The sequence below is a fragment of the Taudactylus pleione genome, unplaced genomic scaffold (genome assembly GCF_031769625.1).
Source record: "Taudactylus pleione unplaced genomic scaffold, aTauple2 ptg000436l, whole genome shotgun sequence".
NCBI lineage: Eukaryota > Metazoa > Chordata > Amphibia > Anura > Myobatrachidae > Taudactylus > Taudactylus pleione.
The window spans coordinates 9,787,313-9,810,859 of record NW_028284838.1 but is presented as its reverse complement, the minus strand read 5'-3'; the positions used below and the strand labels follow the sequence as shown (position 1 = coordinate 9,810,859).

The following is a 23,547-nucleotide window of genomic DNA, read 5'->3' as shown; positions in this document are numbered from 1 at the left end:
ACTGAACTTGGTACCAGACCAATGGATATTGATGTCCAAGTAATGTACTTGATTCGGACTTTGTTCATGTGTAAAGGTAATATAGTTATGCATACAGTTGATTTTTAACATAGCATCGATAAATTCATCCTCTGTCCCCGACCAGAGTACCAAAATGTCGTCGATATAGCGAATGAAAAATAAAAGATGTTGGTTAAATTCCGGATTGTTCAAAAAGAGTTCTTTTTCTACGGTGAACATGTAGACATTCGCGAAGGATGGTGCAACATGAGATCCCATCGCACATCCTTTCTTCTGAAGAAAAAATTTATTATCAAATAAAAAGTAGTTGTTCCTTAGAGTTTGTTGTAACAAGCATATGTAGAAATCCACGTTTGGTCCCTGGTAATCCGGTCGAGATTTTAAAAACGATTCCATATATTCACAACCCTCTTTATGAGGTATGCTGGTGTACAATGAGTTGACATCTATCGTACACATGATCAGATTAGATGGGAGGTTGCTTGTGGCTACCTAGAAACGGGACCGGATGTTGTACATCCACATTCAGGAAAACGCATACCAATCAAACATGTCCTGTCATGCACCACTAAATACATCATTTACATGATTCGATGCCCTTGTGGACTAGTCTACATAGGCAAAACCACCTGCACAGCACGTATCCGAATGGCCCAGCACCGCACTGCAATAAGACAATCATTGGAAGGAAAAGAAGTAGACCAACCAGTGGCACGACATTTCAAGAACCTACGCCACTCCTTATCTACCTTGGTCTATAAAATAATTGACCACATCCCTCCAAACAAGAGGGGCGGGGACAGAGAGAAAAGACTTCTCCAATTAGAAACCTATTGGATCCACAGAATGAACACTGTGTCCCCTTTCGGACTCAACGAACAATTGTCCTTTTCATGCTTTTACTAAAGTAACAATTGTATTCTTCCACAGTTGAACATCCACAATACACACTGGGTATATTTTACCCTTATATTGTTTATATGATCATATATGATTATTCTTAGCATCATCCTTTTGCTCTCCATATTCTCATGTTTTTCCTCGTGTTTACGTTGTTTCTCCATCATCCTTTTGGTATTCCTATCCCTTTGTTCCCATTCCTAGTGAATGTTTTTTGTCTCAACTGGCCCTTATGGGCTTGACCTATATTTTGGATAACATATACCGTGACTACAGTCATTCTACACTGGAAACGCCTTATACCGTCTGATCTTTGAAGCTAAGCAGTGTAGGCCAGGTCAGTACAGGGATGGGAGACCTCCTTGGAATACCTGGTACTGTAATAAGGTAATATCCATGGTTTTAATTTGAGACATCACATCCACACTCCCTCATTTCTGTTTCTTACATTTTTCCCTATTTGACTCATTTTTTATTCATTCTTTCGATTGGTTACCTGTATAGCTCTGCATTATTGAATTGTACATCAGCCAGCTTACTTACTCTGTGACCTCACTATCGGCTCTGTTTATGTAGTCACACGGATGTCTCTATCACTGACAGATGTTCAACCTACACACCGATATGTGTTTAGTTATAGTAATACATCCACCATTGTAGAGTTTCAATTAGCAATTTAACACGCTAACAAGCATGTATTTAACTTAAGGACTGTACCAGTATTACTCATTTCCAATGGTTATTTCATGGATTGTATCAATGGTGACATTAATCTCATCCTGTCTCTCCACAGCTCTTGTTTGTTTACTGAATGTGTTATCTTTTACTTTTTATTTTTTACTTTTATTTATTTGTTTCTATTTTCATGTTTACATATGCAGTATACACTGCACATTTGTTTCGTGTTTCTGCACCAGATTGATTTCACTTATATGTATTATGTATATGTTTATCACATCTTGTCCTGCCCATATTACCTGCATGGCATCTCCACGCACCTTGGAGCTTTTTCCCTATTTTCTGTCATTTTCTATTGCCCGTATAGCTTTTACAGCTTAAACATAACGTTACCCACCAGATACTATCGTTTTTACCTAGCCTGCATTTCTTCTATTTACCTCACGCAGCACTCAGACGCCCCAGGGTTGCCAAGGTAACCCGTGGAGAGGTCTGATGAAGGCGCGTTACATGACAGTCATGCGACAGCTCCACTAGCTGGGTTGCCATGGCAACCTACATGCAGCGCCTGGAACTCTAGACGGCCGCGTCATCATGGTAGCGCCGGCCCCGCCCCTATCACGTGTTTTCACGGGCGCGCGACAGATGAGATGGGCATGGACATTATGGGATGTCACTGGGTATTTAGGTAAGATGTTTTACACTTCACTGCCGTTCTTGATAAAAGTCACACCGACTGAAATGTTGGACGCTGATCTCTGGGAGTCGTGAGTCTCATTTATATTTCAAGTCCTGAGAGTGCCGCTGTTTTTCCCTATATACTTGGTTCACACACCATTAGAGGGCACCCAGGCAGGTACTGACTACACTGTGGAGTGCCGGCGTTATTTCTATATATTTCCTCCACATACGGCATGATCATTTATGCCTGTGGACTGCAAGCCACCCCGTAACTATGTTTATTCTGTGATATCCATCAGAACATCCCCAATTGTTTTTTCTTTTTTTTCTCTCCTTTTTTCTATTTTTTCACCCCATTTGGTGCGGACACTTCATTGATTTTTCATTGCATCTTTTTCTCTTTCTTTTTTCTTTTTTGGTTATTTTTAATTATAACATTTTTTTTCACATTAGCTGTGTAAAGATTCAGGAGGTTGCATTTTTTCACAAATTGATTGATCCTCTGCATAACTTATTCCCCCCTCCCCCCCTTTTTTTTCCCCTCTAGAGTTCCAACATACCTGACTTATTCATTATCATTACCACTTTACAACACCTTTTTCTACTCTGGGACATCATTTAATTATAAACACACAATTTCCACAAACATCTCAATTCTTGGCTATGTCTCAAAATAGTAAGGGTAATGCCAGTACCCCATCAGACGGTAGTGGTTTTCTACATCTTCAGTTACCCATAGGTGACATATTAAGCTTTAGCGAATCGGAGGCAGAAAGCCGCTATTTCAAAGAAACATTCCTCGAAACAGTTGGGACATCTTCCTCGGATGAACTATTCATCCAATTACTTAGGTTGAAGAAAAAAGAAATTGATTATCACCTACATGGTGTGACACTCTCTGATTACCACAGAGAAAGAAAAATTCCCAGAGGCTTTAGGATCAGGAACATCCCCACCATTGGTAGAAACAGTGTTGATTTCTGCCGAAGGTGGGTAGCTGTTCTTAACAAATGTTCCCTAGACCTCATATTATTAGTTATAGAAGAATCGGCTAGGGAACTAAACAACATTCGAGAAAAAATCAAAACATTCGAAACCGCACACAAACACAGTCTTTCCAAAGACAACACTGATAATTGGGTGGACAAACTCAATACCCAGATAGAGGAATATAGAAAAGACCTGATACAATACAAAAAAGAAAAATTGATAAAGGTTAATACCGATTACCAGGAACAGAGGGTATACTCGTGGGCCACAGGGAGAACACTCAACCCTAGGTTTCAAAGAAACCGCTACAGAACCACGAGACATCCATTAGACACAGACGGTTCTAGTGGTGCCAACTTATCACACAGTGATCAGGATTTTCAGTCCACTTCCCAATCCATCACACAACGCCCCCCTTTAGGGGTAGCTACACGAGCCCGCAAAGGAAGCGGCCTCATACTAGGCGTGGGAAACAGCACACGCGGAAAAAGAGTGTACAAAAAGAAAATGTAGTAGTGAACCTATCATCCAAAATACTCAACATGGCGGAATCCAAATTATTACAGAGGGGCCTTTCATTTACCCCCACTTGCCCTTTCAATAGCTTCCATTGGAAGCGAGACTTATGGAGACTAAATAGGAGTTTAAAACTGAAGGAATACTTCAGTAATTCATCTGACATCTCTCCCAACACACCCACTGTTCCATTCAAAAAGGTCTCCACATTTGAACCACCCTCCAATAATGCGTCCATCAAAAGCTTCATTAGAATCTTGGACCAAGAGGTGACCACACACTTCAAAGGTCCAAGTTCTCTAAACCATAACATTTCAAAGGATGAGTTTACAGCCCTGAAAGCACTTAGCAATGACTCCTCAATTGTTATCCGTCCAGCAGATAAAGGAGGGTCTATAGTCATTCAGGATAGGGAACAATACATGACTGAAGTGTTACGGCAACTGAGTGATACTAACACATATTCATTCCTTAGCAAGGACCCGGTCTCTATTTTCAAAAAAGAATTGGATGATAGTTTATCCGAAGCCTTACAACAAGGCTACATCACTTCCGATATCCTGCAATATTTGACAGTTGACAAACCCATGGCCCCATTACTTTACACAGTACCCAAAATACACAAATCTTTAACTGCACCCCCAGGACGCCCGATCATTTCTGCCAAGGAAGGATTGTATAGCAAAACCTCCAAATTTCTTGATTTTTACATACAACCACTGATTTCACAAGAACCCACTTTTTTATTAGACTCTAATTCACTTTTAGTCAAACTACATTCTTTAAGCAACCTCCCATCTAATCTGATCATGTGTACGATAGATGTCAACTCATTGTACACCAGCATACCTCATAAAGAGGGTTGTGAATATATGGAATCGTTTTTAAAATCTCGACCGGATTACCAGGGACCAAACGTGGATTTCTACATATGCTTGTTACAACAAACTCTAAGGAACAACTACTTTTTATTTGATAATAAGTTTTTTCTTCAGAAGAAAGGATGTGCGATGGGATCTCATGTTGCACCATCCTTCGCGAATGTCTACATGTTCACCGTAGAAAAAGAACTCTTTTTGAACAATCCGGAATTTAACCAACATCTTTTATTTTTCATTCGCTATATCGACGACATTTTGGTACTCTGGTCGGGGACAGAGGATGAATTTATCGATGCTATGTTAAAAATCAACTGTATGCATAACTATATTACCTTTACACATGAACAAAGTCCGAATCAAGTACATTACTTGGACATCAATATCCATTGGTCTGGTACCAAGTTCAGTACCACTGTTTATCACAAACCAACAGATAGTAACACTTTACTACACGCACAGAGTCACCATCCAGTTTCATTGAAAAGGAGCCTGCCGTACTCCCAGTTCCTACGAGCCATTAGGATAACCAGTGATCCTAAATTGGCAACAATTGAAATTGACAACATGATTGACAAATTCCAACAACGGGGATACAGACATAAGGAACTTCTTCGGGCAAAACAAAGAGCATTAGAATCCGTTCAACAGGTCACAAGTCCAACTGACCAAACACCCAAGAATACTAACACCATGATATTTGTCAATCAACATAACGTCGCCAGTAAATTTATCAACAGTACCAGCAAACGCCTATGGCCAATTATCAATACGGACAACACCATAAAACCTCTCATTAACTCAAAAATCATGATTGGCTATAAACGAGGGAGAAACTTAAAAGATTGGTTGGTCCACAACGATGTTAACAGTGGGACCGCCAACACTGAACATTTCTTAACCAAAAAACCAGGTTGCTACCGCTGCACTAGTTGCACCACTTGTGGCTACCTAGAAACGGGTCCGGATGTTGTACATCCACATTCAGGAAAACGCATACCAATCAAACATGTCCTGTCATGCACCACTAAATACATCATTTACATGATTCGATGCCCTTGTGGACTAGTCTACATAGGCAAAACCACCTGCACAGCACGTATCCGAATGGCCCAGCACCGCACTGCAATAAGACAATCATTGGAAGGAAAAGAAGTAGACCAACCAGTGGCACGACATTTCAAGAACCTACGCCACTCCTTATCTACCTTGGTCTATAAAATAATTGACCACATCCCTCCAAACAAGAGGGGCGGGGACAGAGAGAAAAGACTTCTCCAATTAGAAACCTATTGGATCCACAGAATGAACACTGTGTCCCCTTTCGGACTCAACGAACAATTGTCCTTTTCATGCTTTTACTAAAGTAACAATTGTATTCTTCCACAGTTGAACATCCACAATACACACTGGGTATATTTTACCCTTATATTGTTTATATGATCATATATGATTATTCTTAGCATCATCCTTTTGCTCTCCATATTCTCATGTTTTTCCTCGTGTTTACGTTGTTTCTCCATCATCCTTTTGGTATTCCTATCCCTTTGTTCCCATTCCTAGTGAATGTTTTTTGTCTCAACTGGCCCTTATGGGCTTGACCTATATTTTGGATAACATATACCGTGACTACAGTCATTCTACACTGGAAACGCCTTATACCGTCTGATCTTTGAAGCTAAGCAGTGTAGGCCAGGTCAGTACAGGGATGGGAGACCTCCTTGGAATACCTGGTACTGTAATAAGGTAATATCCATGGTTTTAATTTGAGACATCACATCCACACTCCCTCATTTCTGTTTCTTACATTTTTCCCTATTTGACTCATTTTTTATTCATTCTTTCGATTGGTTACCTGTATAGCTCTGCATTATTGAATTGTACATCAGCCAGCTTACTTACTCTGTGACCTCACTATCGGCTCTGTTTATGTAGTCACACGGATGTCTCTATCACTGACAGATGTTCAACCTACACACCGATATGTGTTTAGTTATAGTAATACATCCACCATTGTAGAGTTTCAATTAGCAATTTAACACGCTAACAAGCATGTATTTAACTTAAGGACTGTACCAGTATTACTCATTTCCAATGGTTATTTCATGGATTGTATCAATGGTGACATTAATCTCATCCTGTCTCTCCACAGCTCTTGTTTGTTTACTGAATGTGTTATCTTTTACTTTTTATTTTTTACTTTTATTTATTTGTTTCTATTTTCATGTTTACATATGCAGTATACACTGCACATTTGTTTCGTGTTTCTGCACCAGATTGATTTCACTTATATGTATTATGTATATGTTTATCACATCTTGTCCTGCCCATATTACCTGCATGGCATCTCCACGCACCTTGGAGCTTTTTCCCTATTTTCTGTCATTTTCTATTGCCCGTATAGCTGTTACAGCTTAAACATAACGTTACCCACCAGATACTATCGTTTTTACCTAGCCTGCATTTCTTCTATTTACCTCACGCAGCACTCAGACGCCCCAGGGTTGCCAAGGTAACCCGTGGAGAGGTCTGATGAAGGCGCGTTACACGACAGTCACGCGACAGCTCCACTAGCTGGGTTGCCATGGCAACCTACATGCAGCGCCTGGAACTCTAGACGGCCGCGTCATCATGGTAGCGCCGGCCCCGCCCCTATCACGTGTTTTCACGGGCGCGCGACAGATGAGATGGGCATGGACATTATGGGATGTCACTGGGTATTTAGGTAAGATGTTTTACACTTCACTGCCGTTCTTGATAAAAGTCACACCGACTGAAACGTTGGACGCTGATCTCTGGGAGTCGTGAGTCTCATTTATATTTCAAGTCCTGAGAGTGCCGCTGTTTTTCCCTATATACTTGGTTCACACACCATTAGAGGGCACCCAGGCAGGTACTGACTACACTGTGGAGTGCCGGCGTTATTTCTATATATATATATAAACAGAAAACTCAGCACTCACCATTTTGAAATCACTCACAATAAACATAAATAATGGGGGTTTGGTTCATGGATTGATCAATGCCTTTAAGCCCGCAGCCCACATCACGGGACCCCATTTCTCTGCAGGTCCTACACTATCCATCATACTTATGGAAACCTGGTAGCTGCTATCACAGAGTTTCCACTGAAAACATGTTAACTGGTTTAAAGTTCACCTGCCAACTAACTTATGGCTTTTCAAGGCAAGACAGTCACCAAACAGCTTCTATCATACTACCAAAAAGGCAACTGACACAAGTTAATATAAATGAGCTTGCACAGTATAATATATATATTCCACAAATCTTGCACTCACAGCAATATAATACGTCACCAGGGGGGTGCCACTAGGTTCTAAAAAGATCCAAAGTATACAAGAACACTGGGCCTGATTCAGACGCGCTCGCAAGCTGGTCGATGTTGGGCCAGTGCGCATGCGCACGAGGGACCCGGCTCCGTCGTGCGCATGCGCGAGACCCGGATAGCGACGAGCAAGCCATCGCTATGGGTCTCGCTACAAAGGAGGCGTGCTGTCGATGGTGAGTGACAGCACGCCCCCTTTGGTGGGTGTGCCGGGGGCGTGGCTGGCCAGACGGAGGTGTTCCCATGAGAACGCCTACCGTCTGGGGCCGGCCCCACTGACATCACATGTGATGTCAGTGGGTGTGCTTTTGGCTCTGATAGAGCCAAAAGCACTCCAGGGCTTGCGACAGACGAGACCCTACCACAAGGGTCTCGTCGCAAGCCCGATGGTCGCAATGGTCTTGACCATTGCAACCATCTTTTTGGCCGCTCGCTATAGCTGTGGGTGGTCACCCACAGCTATGCGAGCGGCCAGGAGGCCGGTCTAAAATCAGGAAGGATGGCCCTGATTCAGAGTGAGCGCTCTGTCAGAGCGTCTGGCTCTGAATCAGGGCCTCTGTCCCATAGCCAAGGACAAGGGCACTCTCCAAAGTCAAATTTTGAAAATGCTTTATTCGGGCATCATAATGCCACAATCATCAAGTAATATATTCAATGCATATCATCCAATGTCTGTCGACGTTTTCGGGCCTCAAAGAACCTTCTTCAGGACATTAATTTCCAATTTAGTAATGATGGTAGACACAGCGTAATAGGAACAACATTATCCGCAAGCTGTTCAGTCAAGGCCTGCAGATGTCCGGCAGGTGTTACCAAACACCCGTAAATGCAACGAGGAGTGACTCCTCGTTGCATTCACGGGTGTTTAGTAACACCCGCCGGATGTCTGCAGGCCTTGACTGAACAACTTGCGGATAATGTTTTCCTATTACACTGTGTCTACCATCATTACTAACTCTCTCTCTCTCTCTCTCTCTCTCGTAGAAGATGGGGACGGGACCCAGAACCATGTAATTATGATGCCAAAAGATGCAAATCTAATGGATCTGTGTCATAATGACTCCGCCTACTCCCCATTGACCTGCGAATCGTGGCATTTTGCTGCAAGGGGCGGGGTTTAATAATAAACATGGTGCTCGCTCTCTCGTCTCTTTCAGTGGGGGTTTCTGGCTACTGCTTAGTTCATGGTCTTTGGAAATATTTCCACTCAGGAGGCCGGGCTGGTTTTCTAAATAAAATATATTGAACAATGTAGGCAATGTCTCTGGTAGCCCAATATCCTATACATACTATACTACACACTCTGTAAAAATATAAATATATGTTCTTAAAGTGCATATTCAGCTTACGTTTATGTCACTTGATAAGTCATGTATACCATATTATTCGGTGAGGTGAATATAGTTTGCAGTTGCAAATAATTCAATGTGATATTTTTTTTACCTCTCATTTTTAAATTCACTAATTTTTGAAGCTACTTTGTGCATTTGATTTACATTACAAAAGTATATTTGGTCACGAAGAGTCCAACTAAATCACTCAGGGGCCTATTCATCAAACGATAAATGGCCCAGAACCATGCGGAAACGCTAAGTTACCGGGCCATTCATCATCAGGGGTCCGATAGGACCCCCTTGATATACAGCAAACTTTGAAAACTGAAAGTTTTCGGAGTTTGCTGCTGAGAACAAGCGCCATCATCAGACGGCGCTTACTCTCGTAGCCCCGCTCCTTCCTATGGGAAGAGGTTACGTGGATGCAAATAGGGATCCGAGTGGATCCCTCCGCCATCTCCTCACTACAACCTCAGTGGCTTTGCGCATGCATGACCCAACGTCACGCATGCGTAGCCGGGACGATGGGAGCAGGTAAGTAACCACAGGGACAACTGCTTTTCGGAGCAGCTGTCCCCTCACCGGATGAATGATGAATTGCTACGGTGTCAAGTTTCCCCCGCTGCGAGTTACATACTAAAGTATCAATCACAGCGAGTTCAATACTTCATCATCGGAGGACAGACAGCCTTAGATGATGAATAGGCCCCTAATGCTGTGAAGTTATTATGTTATCATTATCACGCATGTATTGTTGATAAACTCTCCGTGTGTAAAACGTTTCTCAAACTGTCTACAATCAGCTTTAATGAGGAAACACCCCATGATTACGTAGAGCACATGAAACGCACATTCTATAATTTATTTTGTAATAGGTTTAATAATTATACAGCCGATAAATAATTATCATACCTGTTCTGTCTACGCCATAGCGGCCTATTTCTAATTGGTGGCAGTAGGGCCACAAAAAGTATAATTGATATATGAAGAAACTAATGCCAAGATGGAAGCTCTGATAATAGCCTCTCCTGGTGAAGATAGCTATCACAATCACTGCATATGCATGGCCATTAGGCTGCGCATGTGTAGAAAACATTTAAGAGACTGCAGCGATTCTCTCCCCATCAGGACAAAATGGGTGTCAGGACCAAGGTCCAAAAAGCTAGGCTTTTCAAAGCGTATTACATTGGCCCTGGCTGACCGCAGTTCCCATTGAGTGTTTGTTTGCTTAACGCAGGAGAAATCTCAGGCCCAGAAAGAAGAGCAGTCTGGAACATCCTAAGGACACCCAGGGCAGCTCTGCAGTTCTACAGGCTGGCTACTGGATGCTGTTCCTGGGTGGCAGCACTGCTCGCACACCCCTAGTTACAGCTCTGGTTTACGCAATGCAAATGTAATTACTTCTCTCTAGCTTACACTTCCAATGTATTTGTTCCATAATATTAACATGTGCAGTGGATTGAAAGCCCCGACTTAAGATGAGTACATAATGTAAAATGCATTGTTCGATAAATCGCTCCAACGTTGATAGGAATGATATATCGTATAGTGGGCCTGATTCAGACCCGGACGCTAAGACGCGATCGCTCGCTGCCAAAAGGGGCTGGATATGCAAATTCCGCGATCGCACTGTGTGGCGTAAGGACGCCCTCTATGTCTTAGAGAGCGACGGCAGTGAGCGAACGCAGATGTATAAAGACGCCCACTTCCCTTTCTTAACACACATCATCTCCAGGAAGTGTATGATTAATCGGTAACATCGAGAGCCATTGGAGCTGCATGCAGTGCTTGAGGCAGCCTCTATCCCGCCGCAAGCACTGCGATCACTGCAGGCTGAAATACAACTAAGTGACGTGTACAATGACGCATCTTTGCTAAATATGCACACCCATTAAACGATGTTTAGACACCCAGACACACCGCGTTCGCACCACTCCCCCGTTCACAAGCACCTTCCCCTGTTACCACCCACAAACGGCACTGTCTGTCACTCAAGGTAGCGCTCAGTCTTTGTGCTATGAGCACATGATTCCCGATCGCAGTGACTGGCTCGCACATGCGCACTGCGATGCATGCGCAGATGGGTGACAATCGCCCATAGCGAGCGATCGCAGCTTAGCATTCGGGTCTGAATCAGGCCCAGGGTGTACGCTCGATCCGTCATTCCTGCTGTGCTGCAGGTCAGATGGGACAATGCAATGAATGACACAGTTCTTTTACATGCAGCAAGTAACAATATATTACGCATATATTGTGCAGTGGATTGTGTAGTATGTACAGTGTGCGCGATGTGGTGTTACATCGCTCGCCGCATCGCTGGGTCGCACAGTCGGATGGTGTGTACCCAGCTTTAGGCTTCAGGTTCCACGTTCTAAAAAAAAAAAAAAAAATTAATAATATCAGTATGTCATTTAAAAAGAAAGTTTTAAACAAATTAAGTAAGAATGGGGTAATCAGTGCTTCATCCTATATAACAAGAAAGTTACTGCAGAGATGTCACAGATTTCACTAGTGGTCCCTCTATTTTCATTGGTGAATTTGTTGTGTGTGTGATACATTGTGTCTACATAGCAGAGAGTGTGGCTAGTCAGAGGTACATTTAGGCTGTATATACATATCAGAACTCCGAGGAGATGCTTGCAGCTACGGTACGCCACTGGAAGGGGAGTGCGACAAAATAATTGGGACATGGTTACAGCTCCATGGTTGGTCCAGGTCCGGGTACTTTAAACCCCCTTATGGTGCACCTGCTGTTAAGCTGCAGTACAACCTACATAACGAATTTTACTAGGATTTCCCCCCAACTGGATCGTTTTTTCCTGGGGTTTTGTTGCACCTGTTAGATATATCTAGCAAATCTATTAAATTTGGCACTAAAAAATGATCGTGTGACTGGGAGAACCAATCAAAAGTCACAATTACGTGATTTTGGCTTGTGAATGGTACACCAGCTTCCTGCCCCGGGAATATCTGTCCAGGGCTATAAGAGAAATGGGGTAGGCCTGGGAAAAGCATCCCCTTTGAGAAACATTCATAGCTCCAGCTAAAGGGACTGTCACCTAAGGAAATCTTTAATTAATCTGGCTCAGATTTTTTAAATTACTACCATGTATTCAGCAATAGCACATATAGGGGCATATTTATTATGTTAATTATTGGGGCCAGGCACCCCCCCGATAATGAACATTCTTACTCGTGGTGAGCGCCGGACCAATTCGTCATTGTTTCTGGCAAGGAGACAGCTGATCCGAAAATCAGCTGTCTCCATAAATCTTTTCACTGCTACTTTTGTAGCACTGGCTAGTGGGCCTGCGTGAACTAGGCTTCACGCTGGTGCACAAAGGTTCGGCGTCCGGCCGAAGGAGCCGGACAGGGGCGTTTTGGATCCTTCCTCGCAACCCAGGACTCCTTACCATAGGGAAGGAGCAGGAATGCAGGCGCAAACGGCATCTGAAAAATATTGTATTTTCTGAGCTTGATAAATTTAGGTTCCCATACTGCAGTATAGGGACAGCAGGACAGATCAGGGCTGAAAGGAAAGCAGGAGATAGCAGTGATATCCTGTGTTACCCTTATGATGAATGGCCCTGATACTTAGGGCCTCATTCAGAGGCGGTTGGAGGATGCAAGCGGTCGCTCAGAAACTGGGCGGCCGCTTGCATCCTGACGGCCGCCTCTCTTTCGGTCGTTAGGCTGTGGGTTAACACCCACAGCTCTAACGACCGCTAGGGTGATGGTCGCGATGGTCATTGACCATCGCGACCATCAGGGCTTACGACGAGACCCTAAGGTAGGGTCTCACTTGTCGTAAGCCCCGGAGAGCTTCTGGCTCTGTCAGAGCCGGAAGCTCTCCACTGACATCACTAGTGATGTCAGTGGGGCCTCCCCCAAACGGTAGGCGTTCCCATGGGAACGCCTCCGTTTGGGCTGCCACCCCCCCGGCCCGCCTTCCAAATGGGGCGAGCTGTCAATCAACATCGACAGCTCGCCCCCTTTGGAAAGAGACCTGCTACGAACAGCGCTGCCGGTCGTAGCGGGTCTCACGCATGCGCACGAAGGAGCCAGCTCCCTCGTGCGCATGCGCACTAGACAAACATCGAGGCGGCCGTGCGTACAGCCCTTAATCTCTACAAAAGTAGGTGAAAATGTTAATTTTTTCTTCAGGGTCCACAGGGATTACCATGAGTTGTAGTTGGTTGGAGTGAGCCGTGCACCAAACAGTTAAAGCTTTAGCTACCAGGATGCACCGGCCCTCCTCCATATATACCCTGCCCCCAGCCACAGGCAGCCAGCTTTTTAGTTTTGTGTTGGCAGAAGCAGTAGCACCTTTGAGAACAGCTTTTATTTTATGTTTTAAAGTTTTTACTTTGTTTCTGAGCAAGTCGCGCTGAGCGTCCTAATGGACATCTGCATGACTGCTCCTACTACCCCCACCGTTGCCGCAAAACCGGCGAGCGGTCCGCTGATTACGGCGGGCACCAGCAGAGCTTGGCTAGCACTTCCCTGGGAGACCCTGGACTGCAGCCGGATAATGGGGATGTCAGGTAAGGAGATTCCATGCTTGTGAGGAATCGCATTGTTATGCAGTCCTTACCTTCGGCTGTGGAGACCAGTGTTCCCCCACTACACCACCAGGGCAGTAAAATCTGGCATCTGGGGACTTAGTTAAGCCAGTAGACCGGGGGGTTAATGCAGCAATTGGGATGTAAGCTCTCCCCTGACAGCCCCTCCCCCAGCTCAAAGTGTGACTTCTTAGCTGAGTCTTCCCACATCTGAGCTGCTCCTCCTACACCCTCCTCCCTAATGAGATGCTCAGGTGCCTTTAATCAGGGCTTTTCTGAAACTGTAGGTCTCAGGAGATCGGGTCCTGTCTCCCTGTATACCTCTCCCTGGAGCCATCATCTGAGGAGGCAAATGATGCACAGGGTCCCCCTCGGGTGAGGAGGACCGCCACTCGATAGTCGATGTTCCTTCTCTAGTAAAGGCGGTTAAATCAATATTCAATATAGAGGATGAGGAACCTGTTCCTAAGCCCAAAGCCCCGGTGTTGAGACAAAAGGTGGTTAAGGCTGAGTTACCTCAATAAGAACAGCTCACACTGAGCTTATGGGGGAAGCATGGAATATTTCTAACAAACAGTTCCAGATTCCAAGCAGACTGGCGTCTTTTTACCATCTCTCACCTTCTGAGTGTACTAAATGAGAAGTCCCTCTTATGATGGATTCTCATGTGGCACATTTAGTTAGGAGCTCTGTTGCCTATACCATCCGCATCCACCCTTAAGGATGCTACAGATAGAAAACTAGAGACTTGGCTTAAGTCTGTTTACTCATTTTCTGGCGCTATTACTAGGCCGGTTAGGGCTGCAGCCTGCTTAGCTAACGCTATTGAAGGATGGACGAATATGCACTGGAAGACGGTATGTCATCAGATGCTACCAAGGAGCAACTGGCCTACATCTCCCATATTCCAGAGGCAGCCTCTTATTTGGAAGAAGCTGCTTTGGATACTGCACTCCTTGCTTCTAAAGCTTCTGCGACCTCGGTAGTTGCCCACAGAGTCTTTTTGACTATGGTCCTGGACAGCGGACTCGGAATCAAAGAAAACCCTCAAATCCTTGACTTTCTCTGGCAACATACTGTTTGGCACAGAGTTGGACAAGATAGTGGCTACTCTGGCAGCCACAAAATCTGCTTTTTTGCCGTCGTCAGATACTCCTAAGCCTAATAGGTCTTCCTTTCAGGCCTTTTGTCCCCAAGGTAAGGCAAAAGGACAGTCCTTTCCAAGACAGCCTGCTTTAGACAAGACCAACAAATCTCTTAGATCTTTTGGGATGTGCAGGCTGCGCCATTTGACTTTGATTTTTGATCCTATTATGTTTCTCACTCTTTCTGTTTTGAGAAATGTTGTTGGTCATTTTATATTTGTATGAATGCATGTAAATATACGTACAGTATATATACAAGTAATTTATTTTTCAATTATACAATGTTAATTGCGATACTGTTGAGAAAAGTATGTAATTTTTGTGTCATTTTCCAAAGTTCTGAAATAAAAAAATAAACCAACAAATGTAGATCTAAGCAGCCTTGGGTAACCAGATGTCCAGCTTCTAAGTCTGACAATAAACCCTCCTCCTGATTGGGTGGACCTCTTGGGGGGGAATCTCAAACCCCTCAACAGGTTTATCCGAGTGCCCAAGTTCTGCATGGAAACTTTACGAGCTATTGTTCTGGCAATGGAACCTGGGGATTTTATGGTTTCCCTGGACATTCAGAATACATATCTGCATGTGCTTATTATGCCATCACACCAATGATTTCTACATTTTGCTGTTCTGCAGTGACATTACCAGTTTCAGGCACTACCATTTGGTCTGTCAACGGCCCCCCAGATTTTTACCGAGATAATGGCAGTTATGACAGCGTACCTGAGGCATCATGGAGTCAGAATCCTGCCGTACCTAGACGACCTCTTAATTTTGGCACAGTCTCAGGCTGTTTTACAACGCCATCTCCAACTGACCATTGCCCGTTTGCAGGCACACGGCTGGCTCATCAATTGGAAAAAGTCCTCCCTCTTTCCAAAATAGAGGATGGTACATCTGCGTGCACTCCTAGATTCTCAGGTACAAAGGATCTTTCTGCCAGCATACAAGATTTCGGTACTGCAATTACGTGTGCGCAAATTGCTCTGCAAATGAAGAGTATCCATTCACTCTGCAGTGCAGGTCCTGGGGTCCATGGTATCCACCTTTGATAAGGTGGAATATGCACAGTTCCACTCCAGGCCCCTGCAACAATTGATTCTCTCCCGGTGGAAAGGACAGTATCATCTGATCCAGTCCCAGACAATCCTCCTCTCTCCACCGGAGGTTCGGCTTTCTCTCTCATGGTGGCTACAGATGTCCCATCTAGACGAGGGTCGCCCCTTCTGGGTTCCAAATTGAGAACTTCTCACTATGGATGCCGGCTTTCACCGATGGGGCGCAGTGACAGGTAGTCATACCTTTCAGGGAAGATGGACAACTCAGGAAAGTCATCTGCCTATGAACATCCTGGAGCTTTGAGCTGTGTACAGAGCGCTCACTTTGGTGTGACACCTTCTCCAGGGCAGGCCGGTCCAAATCCAGTCTGACAATGCGACCATAGTTCCCTACCTCAACCATCAGGGAGGCACGCGGGAGGTAACACACATCCTAATGTGGGCCCAATGTTATCTCCCGGCAATCTCTGCAGTATTCATCCCCGGAGTCTTCAACTGGTAAGTGGACTTCCCAAGCCATCAGGATGTACACGCAGTGGAATGGGCTCTTCATCTGGATGTCTTTCACCTGCTGGCGGAAAATGGATTCTACCAGATGTAGACCTCATGGCCTCACGTCACAACCACAAGGTCCCCAAATATGGGTCCAGGACCAGAGACCCCTCAGCAGCTTTTATGGATGCTCTGGCAGTGCGATGGAATTTCAATCTCGCATACCTCTTTTCTTCTGATTTCTATGCCCCCCAAGGATTCTCTGGAAATTCAAGCAGGAAGGTGGCACAGTGATACTGATAGCTCCAGCCTGGCCCAGGCGCAACTGGTTCACCGATCTACGGAGTCTCTCCATAGACACTCCTTTTCTACTTCTTCTACGGCCGGACCTGATAGCACAGGGTCCTTGTCTGCACTTGAACCTTCCTCGTCTGTCTTTGATGACGTGGCTTTTGAGTTATCTCCCTTAAGAGTCAAAAATATCTCTAGCTTTGTGGTCAGGACGATGCTTGGGGCGAGGAAGCCTTCGTCAGCTCACATCTGTCACAGAGCTTAGCACTCTTATTTTTAAGGGTGCTCACCCAGGGGTTATGACCTTATGGTTTTAGGGTTTTCTGGGTGCTTGCTTTTTAGTTCTTATCTAGGGCAGAGCTGTCCTCAGTACCTGGATCGGTTACCTTCCATAAGTGGTATCCCGAGGTTTTCATTTTGATTGAAAAGTGTGTGGTTCCATCCACACCTTAGGTCCTTTGCCTCTCAGGATGTTTCCTTTCTGCTCAGGAGTATCCCCTCCTGCTTTATGACATCCCCATGGTAATCCCTGTGGACCCCCTATGGACCCTGAAGAAGAAATTACTCTTGTTAACTCTATTTCATCGAAGTCTATAGGGTCCACAGTGCACCCACCCTGACGCACCTGACTTCATTGGGTATTTCTCTCTTGGTCAGTTAACCCCTCATCTTTTGTGAGTGTGTTTCTTGAGAGTATTGTTCTTCCTTCTCCTCTCTCCTACTCCTGCCTTGGGCTTGTTTACAAAACTGGCTGCCTGTGGCTGGGGGCAGGGTATATATGGAGGAGGGCCGGTACATGCTGGGAGCTAAAGCTTTAACTGTTTGGTGCATGGCTCACTCCAACCAACTACACCCCATGGTAATCCCTGTGGACCCTATGGACTTCGAAGAAATAGAGTTAACAAGGGTAAGTTCTTACCATAACTCTTAATTTTTTCACCTACCTCGAAATGAAGTGATGATGAACATGGCCCATAGCATTTAAAACTAATTTCAATATTAGGAAACAGCACAGTGAAAACAATCAAAGCAATAAAATAAAATATGCCATCAATATAAACATGTAGATTTCAGTGCAAGATTTTTCATAAATTAAAATACACCTCTCTTATTAAAGTGTTGTTAATAAAACATGGTTTTGATGATTCAAATGATTATAAATAAATGATAAAAATTTGTACCTGACAATGAGTCTTTCCTGATAGCTTGTGGTGATGCAGACGCTGAACCTGGCGCCAGAATGACGTGCCGCCTTCTCCTACAACTACTAAGAACACCTCAGGTCTGCTCATTTGGGCCAACAAATGGTGAGTTTGGGTTTTAAGACAAAGACCCTAAATAATTAGAATGCTTTACTGTGTTTTTCTGCAACTTAATTTTCTGGACATATATATTTAGTTGTGGTGTAATTGTAGAATCTAAAAGCATAGACACATTCCAGTAGTATTAAAAGCTTGAAAGACTACTAGAAATGATCAAAGCATTTTAAAAACTGTGTATAACTGATAAAATGTGAATTTGATTAAATTGTAAGTGACCAGTGTGCTAAAAATGTTGTATGCAATTTATTAACTATACTAAAGTGTTTTTTTGTTGTTTAAGGTTTATGAGATTATAATAGACTTTGAAGCCATATTTTAATTTTTAAATGCAGTCTAACTTTATTTTCTGTGTGCTTTCTCAAGGAAATATTTATCAGTGAAAGCATAATAACATGTATACTGTAGGACATATTTATCATCCGTGTTGATGTTACATATAGGCCTATTCATTATCAGTTATGAGCCTGTTACACTAGTTTCTGCATGTTTTTAGTAACTGGCCCATTCATGAATGGGGCAGAAGGAGAAGGAAGTGGACAAGGCAATGAGGGAAGTAAGGGATTCATATTGAATGATCCTGAGATACAAGGTCCAGTAGTGGACCCTGTATCTCAAATAAGATCCAATTCACGAGGTTGCGATAAATTCTCAGTGTCTAACCACAGATGACATGATGAAGTCATCCATAAACATATAGTGGTCCAATCTCACACACCATTCAGTAAGAGGGGGAATGCAGCGGGACAGCCAATGAACCAGAATGATTGCCTTTGAGGCACTAATAATACGACACAGCAAGGATCTCTTAAACTGGGCTCAGGGCTTTTGAGTTCAATCTAGTACATTTAGTGGAAAATAGGTAAAGCGGTTAGTGTTTCATTAAGAATAACTGGCAGTAGCAATGACCTTGTCCCAAAACAGCCAAAGGACTGGGCATTCCCTGACAGTGGCAGGTGGGGAGTTTGACTGGGGCGGTACACATGTCAAACCATTACGCAGGTGTCCTAAGGCGAGCTCAGGGAGGACAAAAACCTCCCGTGGAGAAGGGCAAATACATCCTAGCCAGGATACTGGGGCATCTGTACCAATGAGTCAAACTTTATAGTGGCTTTCATTAACTAGATTATTAACCGAACTATGGAAGGTGTTGGCAAAACACTCTGGTCAGTCATCTTCTCCCTTCAGGCCTCCCAATATCCCTTTGCCAATTCACTGTGAATTTAGGCATAAAGAAGAACTGGTGGTCAATCAAAAATGTATATGGTAAGAGGAAAATGTACAGGAAGTATCAGGATGAGGCACGTTTTCCAATGCAATTAGCCCACGCCCAGTTATCCCAGTTTTGAGCATGCCTAGCGCAAAATGTATAATTTGGAGGTATTTCAAATTTCACTACTGGGGAGTCTCCATTTTGCTAGCAGGTTCCCAAAGCTTAGAACCCCAGATGAACCTACCACCTGGCAGATATATATAATCCCTTTCTGAAGCCAGATGTCAGGACTCAGCAGCTGGCTTCCCGTCATTTACCTGTAAGATGAGTGTCTTTCCTCTGATGGGGGTCCTGGCATTTCTGCAGCTCTATGGCAGCTGCACAGTGCTCCAGAGTTCAGGCCTGCTCTGTCTCCAGCACTTTTTCTCCAGTCCTGTGCACTGGGTGCAGCCATCTTGGATTAGGTCAGCGAGCCGCACAGTTTCCTGCATACGGCACTCATTCCAGAACCAGTCCCAACATCATCTCTAAGAACGCAAGAATCCAAGCCCTGACACCAGAGCTGAAATGAATCACATGGAGGTCCTGGTGATAAAGCTGGTTTGCCAAATAGAGGAGCCAAGGGGAAATAAGCGGTTGTTCTCTCATTTGCCACCAGATTAGGGATCAGCAAATATAATGCGGCAATGGGAGGGTGGTGAGCCAATGCAGGTCGCAGCTTATAGATGGGACTGAGGCATTGTCAATGGACACCCATTGCTCCTTGGCTGAGTCCATTTCCACAATCCTTGTGAGCATGACCGCATGATAGTACATAAGGAAGTGAAGCAGCTGGAAGCCTCCTAAACGCTTATACCTGTAAAAGACTTCATGTTTAAAATGTGGTCTACGGCCCATCCATATAAAACCAGGAGCGTGGTATCCTAATAGGAAGCATTTGCAGAAGATACTGTAGAAAAAGCTTTTCCTTGGCCATCAAAGACCATCATTTTAACTTTGGTTGTATAGGACACAGTCTAAGAGATTTGCTAGATCTACTCTAGAACAGTGGTCAGGGAACAGGGGTAAATTACCCCACATGGGGTAAAAATTAAATTCCTGGGGGTAATGGACAGACAGCCGGGCATGCATATGAATCATTTTATAATATAGAATGATTCATATGCATGCCCGGCTGTGCCGCAGGGAGTCTCTAAGCCGGACGCCCGTTGAGATGTTATTACCAGCGGGCGCCCGGCTCCTTCCCTGCAGCGCTGCATTAGCCGGAGGCTGGAGTTCTCTTCTGCTTCGGCCTCTCTCCATGTGCACTATGGGAGAGACGTCATGACGTCTCTCCCATAGTTCCGAGGAGCAGCCGGGCGGACAGGACGGTGGCGGATGCAGGAGCGGGGATTATGGTGAGTGTTTTTTTTTTTTTTGTACAAGCGGCACTACAGGGGCATTATATGGGGCACTACTACAGGGGCATTATATGGGGGCACTACTACAGGGGCATAACTATGGGGGCACTACTACAGGGGCATTATATGGGGGCACTACTATATGATTTCCTTCCTTTCAAATCGAGGGGGTAACGTCGGCGTTATCTAAATATATTTTGGGGTAAAAGGTAAAAAAGCTCCCTGACCCCTGCTCTAGAATTTCCACATGCAAAGAAATACTTTTCCTTTTATTGCCATTTTAGGATGTCAACAGCAGAAAACATTTAATAAAAATAATGCTTTATTTACATAAAACATTTTTTCTAACTAATAGAAAAATTATTTTTTAAAGTTTTTATATACAACATTTTTTTTTTTTTTTTAATACAAGTGGAACTGAAATCCCAGTCTCGACTGGCCAGGACATTCATGCGTAGATTTACTAATAACTTGCAGATTTGCTGAGCCGATATCTCTTACCGCTGCCAGCTAGCATTACCGAGACAGATGACTAACGCTCGGCTGCATTGGCGAGGTTTAAATGTTAAATAATGGCGATGGGTGGTTTCTATCATTGATATAATCGACAATACAAAACCATTTCTATCACCATTTATTAGAACCCATTGGGTTGCTCAGTGTGCCTATTAAAATGTAAACAATAGATTTAGAAATACAGAACATGTGAATCTTGAGCAACATCTGTAGAAGATAGAGTTGTTATACAGTACAGTATACAGTATTTCAATTTGGACGCAGTTAGAAGTAGACTTTGAAGATGCAACAGGTTTACTAATTATATTATAAAAGCAATCTGCTCTATGTCTCGGTTTTATGTCTTTCATAGTAAAAATAAATTGCACTTGTGTTCAGTGACAGTTAACATGTCAGTTTCCTGTAATCCTGTCAAGGTTTTTTTTTATTGCCCCTTTTCATGTTTTAGATGAAATGAAGAAGGCAGACCTTTGAGTTACAGTGACAGATGTATGATCAGGAGCCAGATATATATCTAACCAACAATTATGGCTTTAATATAACATAAAATAAATAATGGAAAGTGCTAAAAGAAAGTCACATGGCCCTAACAATTTGACAAATGAACCTTTTTTACTAAGCTGCCTACTATGCTGAGTATAGACCACAACTCCTTTACACATTGGGGCTCTAAACTTTACAGTTCAAAAATGGAATCCTGATGTACTGTACATGCGTGAGTTAAAACTTGTTCAAGTTAAAACTTGTTAATGCTGAAATTCTAATGCATATTAGAAAAAAGTGGTTTATTGCGGTTATTCATAAAGGTGTTCTGTCCTATTTTCAAATAGATTAACCAATTTTCCCCATGGTACAGCATATAAAGTCAATTGGGCAGTCTATAATTTTATATTTACACTTGTAGTATTTGATCCGTAATTTGTCAGGATGCTAGCTATCATGCCCAGCATTTTGTTTTTGTTTGTTCTGCCTCTTTCTCACCCCACCTTTCCATCTGTGTCCCCCACCCCCATCTGTCTCTCACTCTCTCATCTTTGTCCCCCCAGTCTGCCTTTCCCACTTAACTCTGCACTCATCTTACGTCTGCCCCTCCTCTGACATCTCATCTTTGTCCCACCATCTGTCCAACTCTCCTCATCTGTGTCTCACTCATCTCTATCCCCACTCTCCCCATCTGTGTATCACTCTCTAATCTCTGTCCTCCCTGTCTGTCTCTTTCTCAATTCTGCCCCCCATCTGTTATTCTTTCTCTCTTTAAGTCTGTCCCTCCTCCCCGTCTCTCACATCTGACACCCTCCCACCATCTGTCTCTATCCCCCTCCCTTTACCTGTCTCTCTCTTATCTCCACCCCCCACTCACTATCTGTCTCTCCTTTATATCTGTCCTCCCTCCACCCCCTTTGCCTCCCTTCCCCACCCATCTCTCCATGTCATCTCTGCCCCCAAACAAAGTCTGTCTCATCTCTGTTCCCTGCCTCTCTCTCTCTCATCTGTCCCCCATCCCTGCTTTGTGTCTTTCTCTCATCTGTGTCCCTCATCCCTCCTTATTTCACTCTTTCATCCCTGTCCCCCTATCTTTCAAATCTGTCCCTGTCACTGTGTGTTGACAGTAGGGTACAGACCTCCATTCTTCTTCTTCTTTCTAATTCATTGCATATGAGCTGGAAGGGTGAGGACCCCTCACTCCCTCTTGTCCCTAGCAGCCACTGAGACCTGTGAGGGGTGGGGCATCCCTTTGGCTCCAGTGCACAACTGCTAAACTCACATTTAAGCCCATTATTTATATTATAGCTTTTGACTGTCAAAAATATACAAGAATATGCCTCACTGTGTAGTGATCTATGCGACCAGATTCAGCACCCTCAGTTCAGTTTGCTATGTGGCAGATAACATAACTCCATGACTGATGTCTCTTTAAAGCTCAGTTTGTCAGTACTTTGCTGTACAGCACAAAGAGTCTCGCTCAGCCTTTCCTGAGTGGTGACATCTGTAAATGATTTGGATTAACATTCTACACATCCTGTTTAACACAGAGATTTGTTTAACAAGTGAAACTATTGGGTTTTAACTCTGATGAAGAAGACTTTTCTCTATAATGTTTCACATAGTATCCTAAACTGATGAGCTCTAAAGAGGGTGAAACAACTGCCTGTAAGGGGATCTCTGCCCACTATGTGCCCATATCAATATTAGAGTGACAGTCTTGC

The 23,547-nt window shown here is 43.8% G+C and overlaps 1 protein-coding gene across 1 annotated transcript in view; it reads left to right on the top strand.

The window, feature by feature from the left end:
• Positions 1-23,547, top strand: part of MED12L (mediator complex subunit 12L) — a 709,720-nt gene that overhangs the window by 510,488 nt on the left and 175,685 nt on the right. The window contains exon 24 of the mRNA XM_088447707.1: positions 18,098-18,199. Coding sequence (XP_088303833.1) covers positions 18,098-18,199 — 102 coding nt within the window. The remainder of the gene's footprint in view (positions 1-18,097; positions 18,200-23,547) is intronic.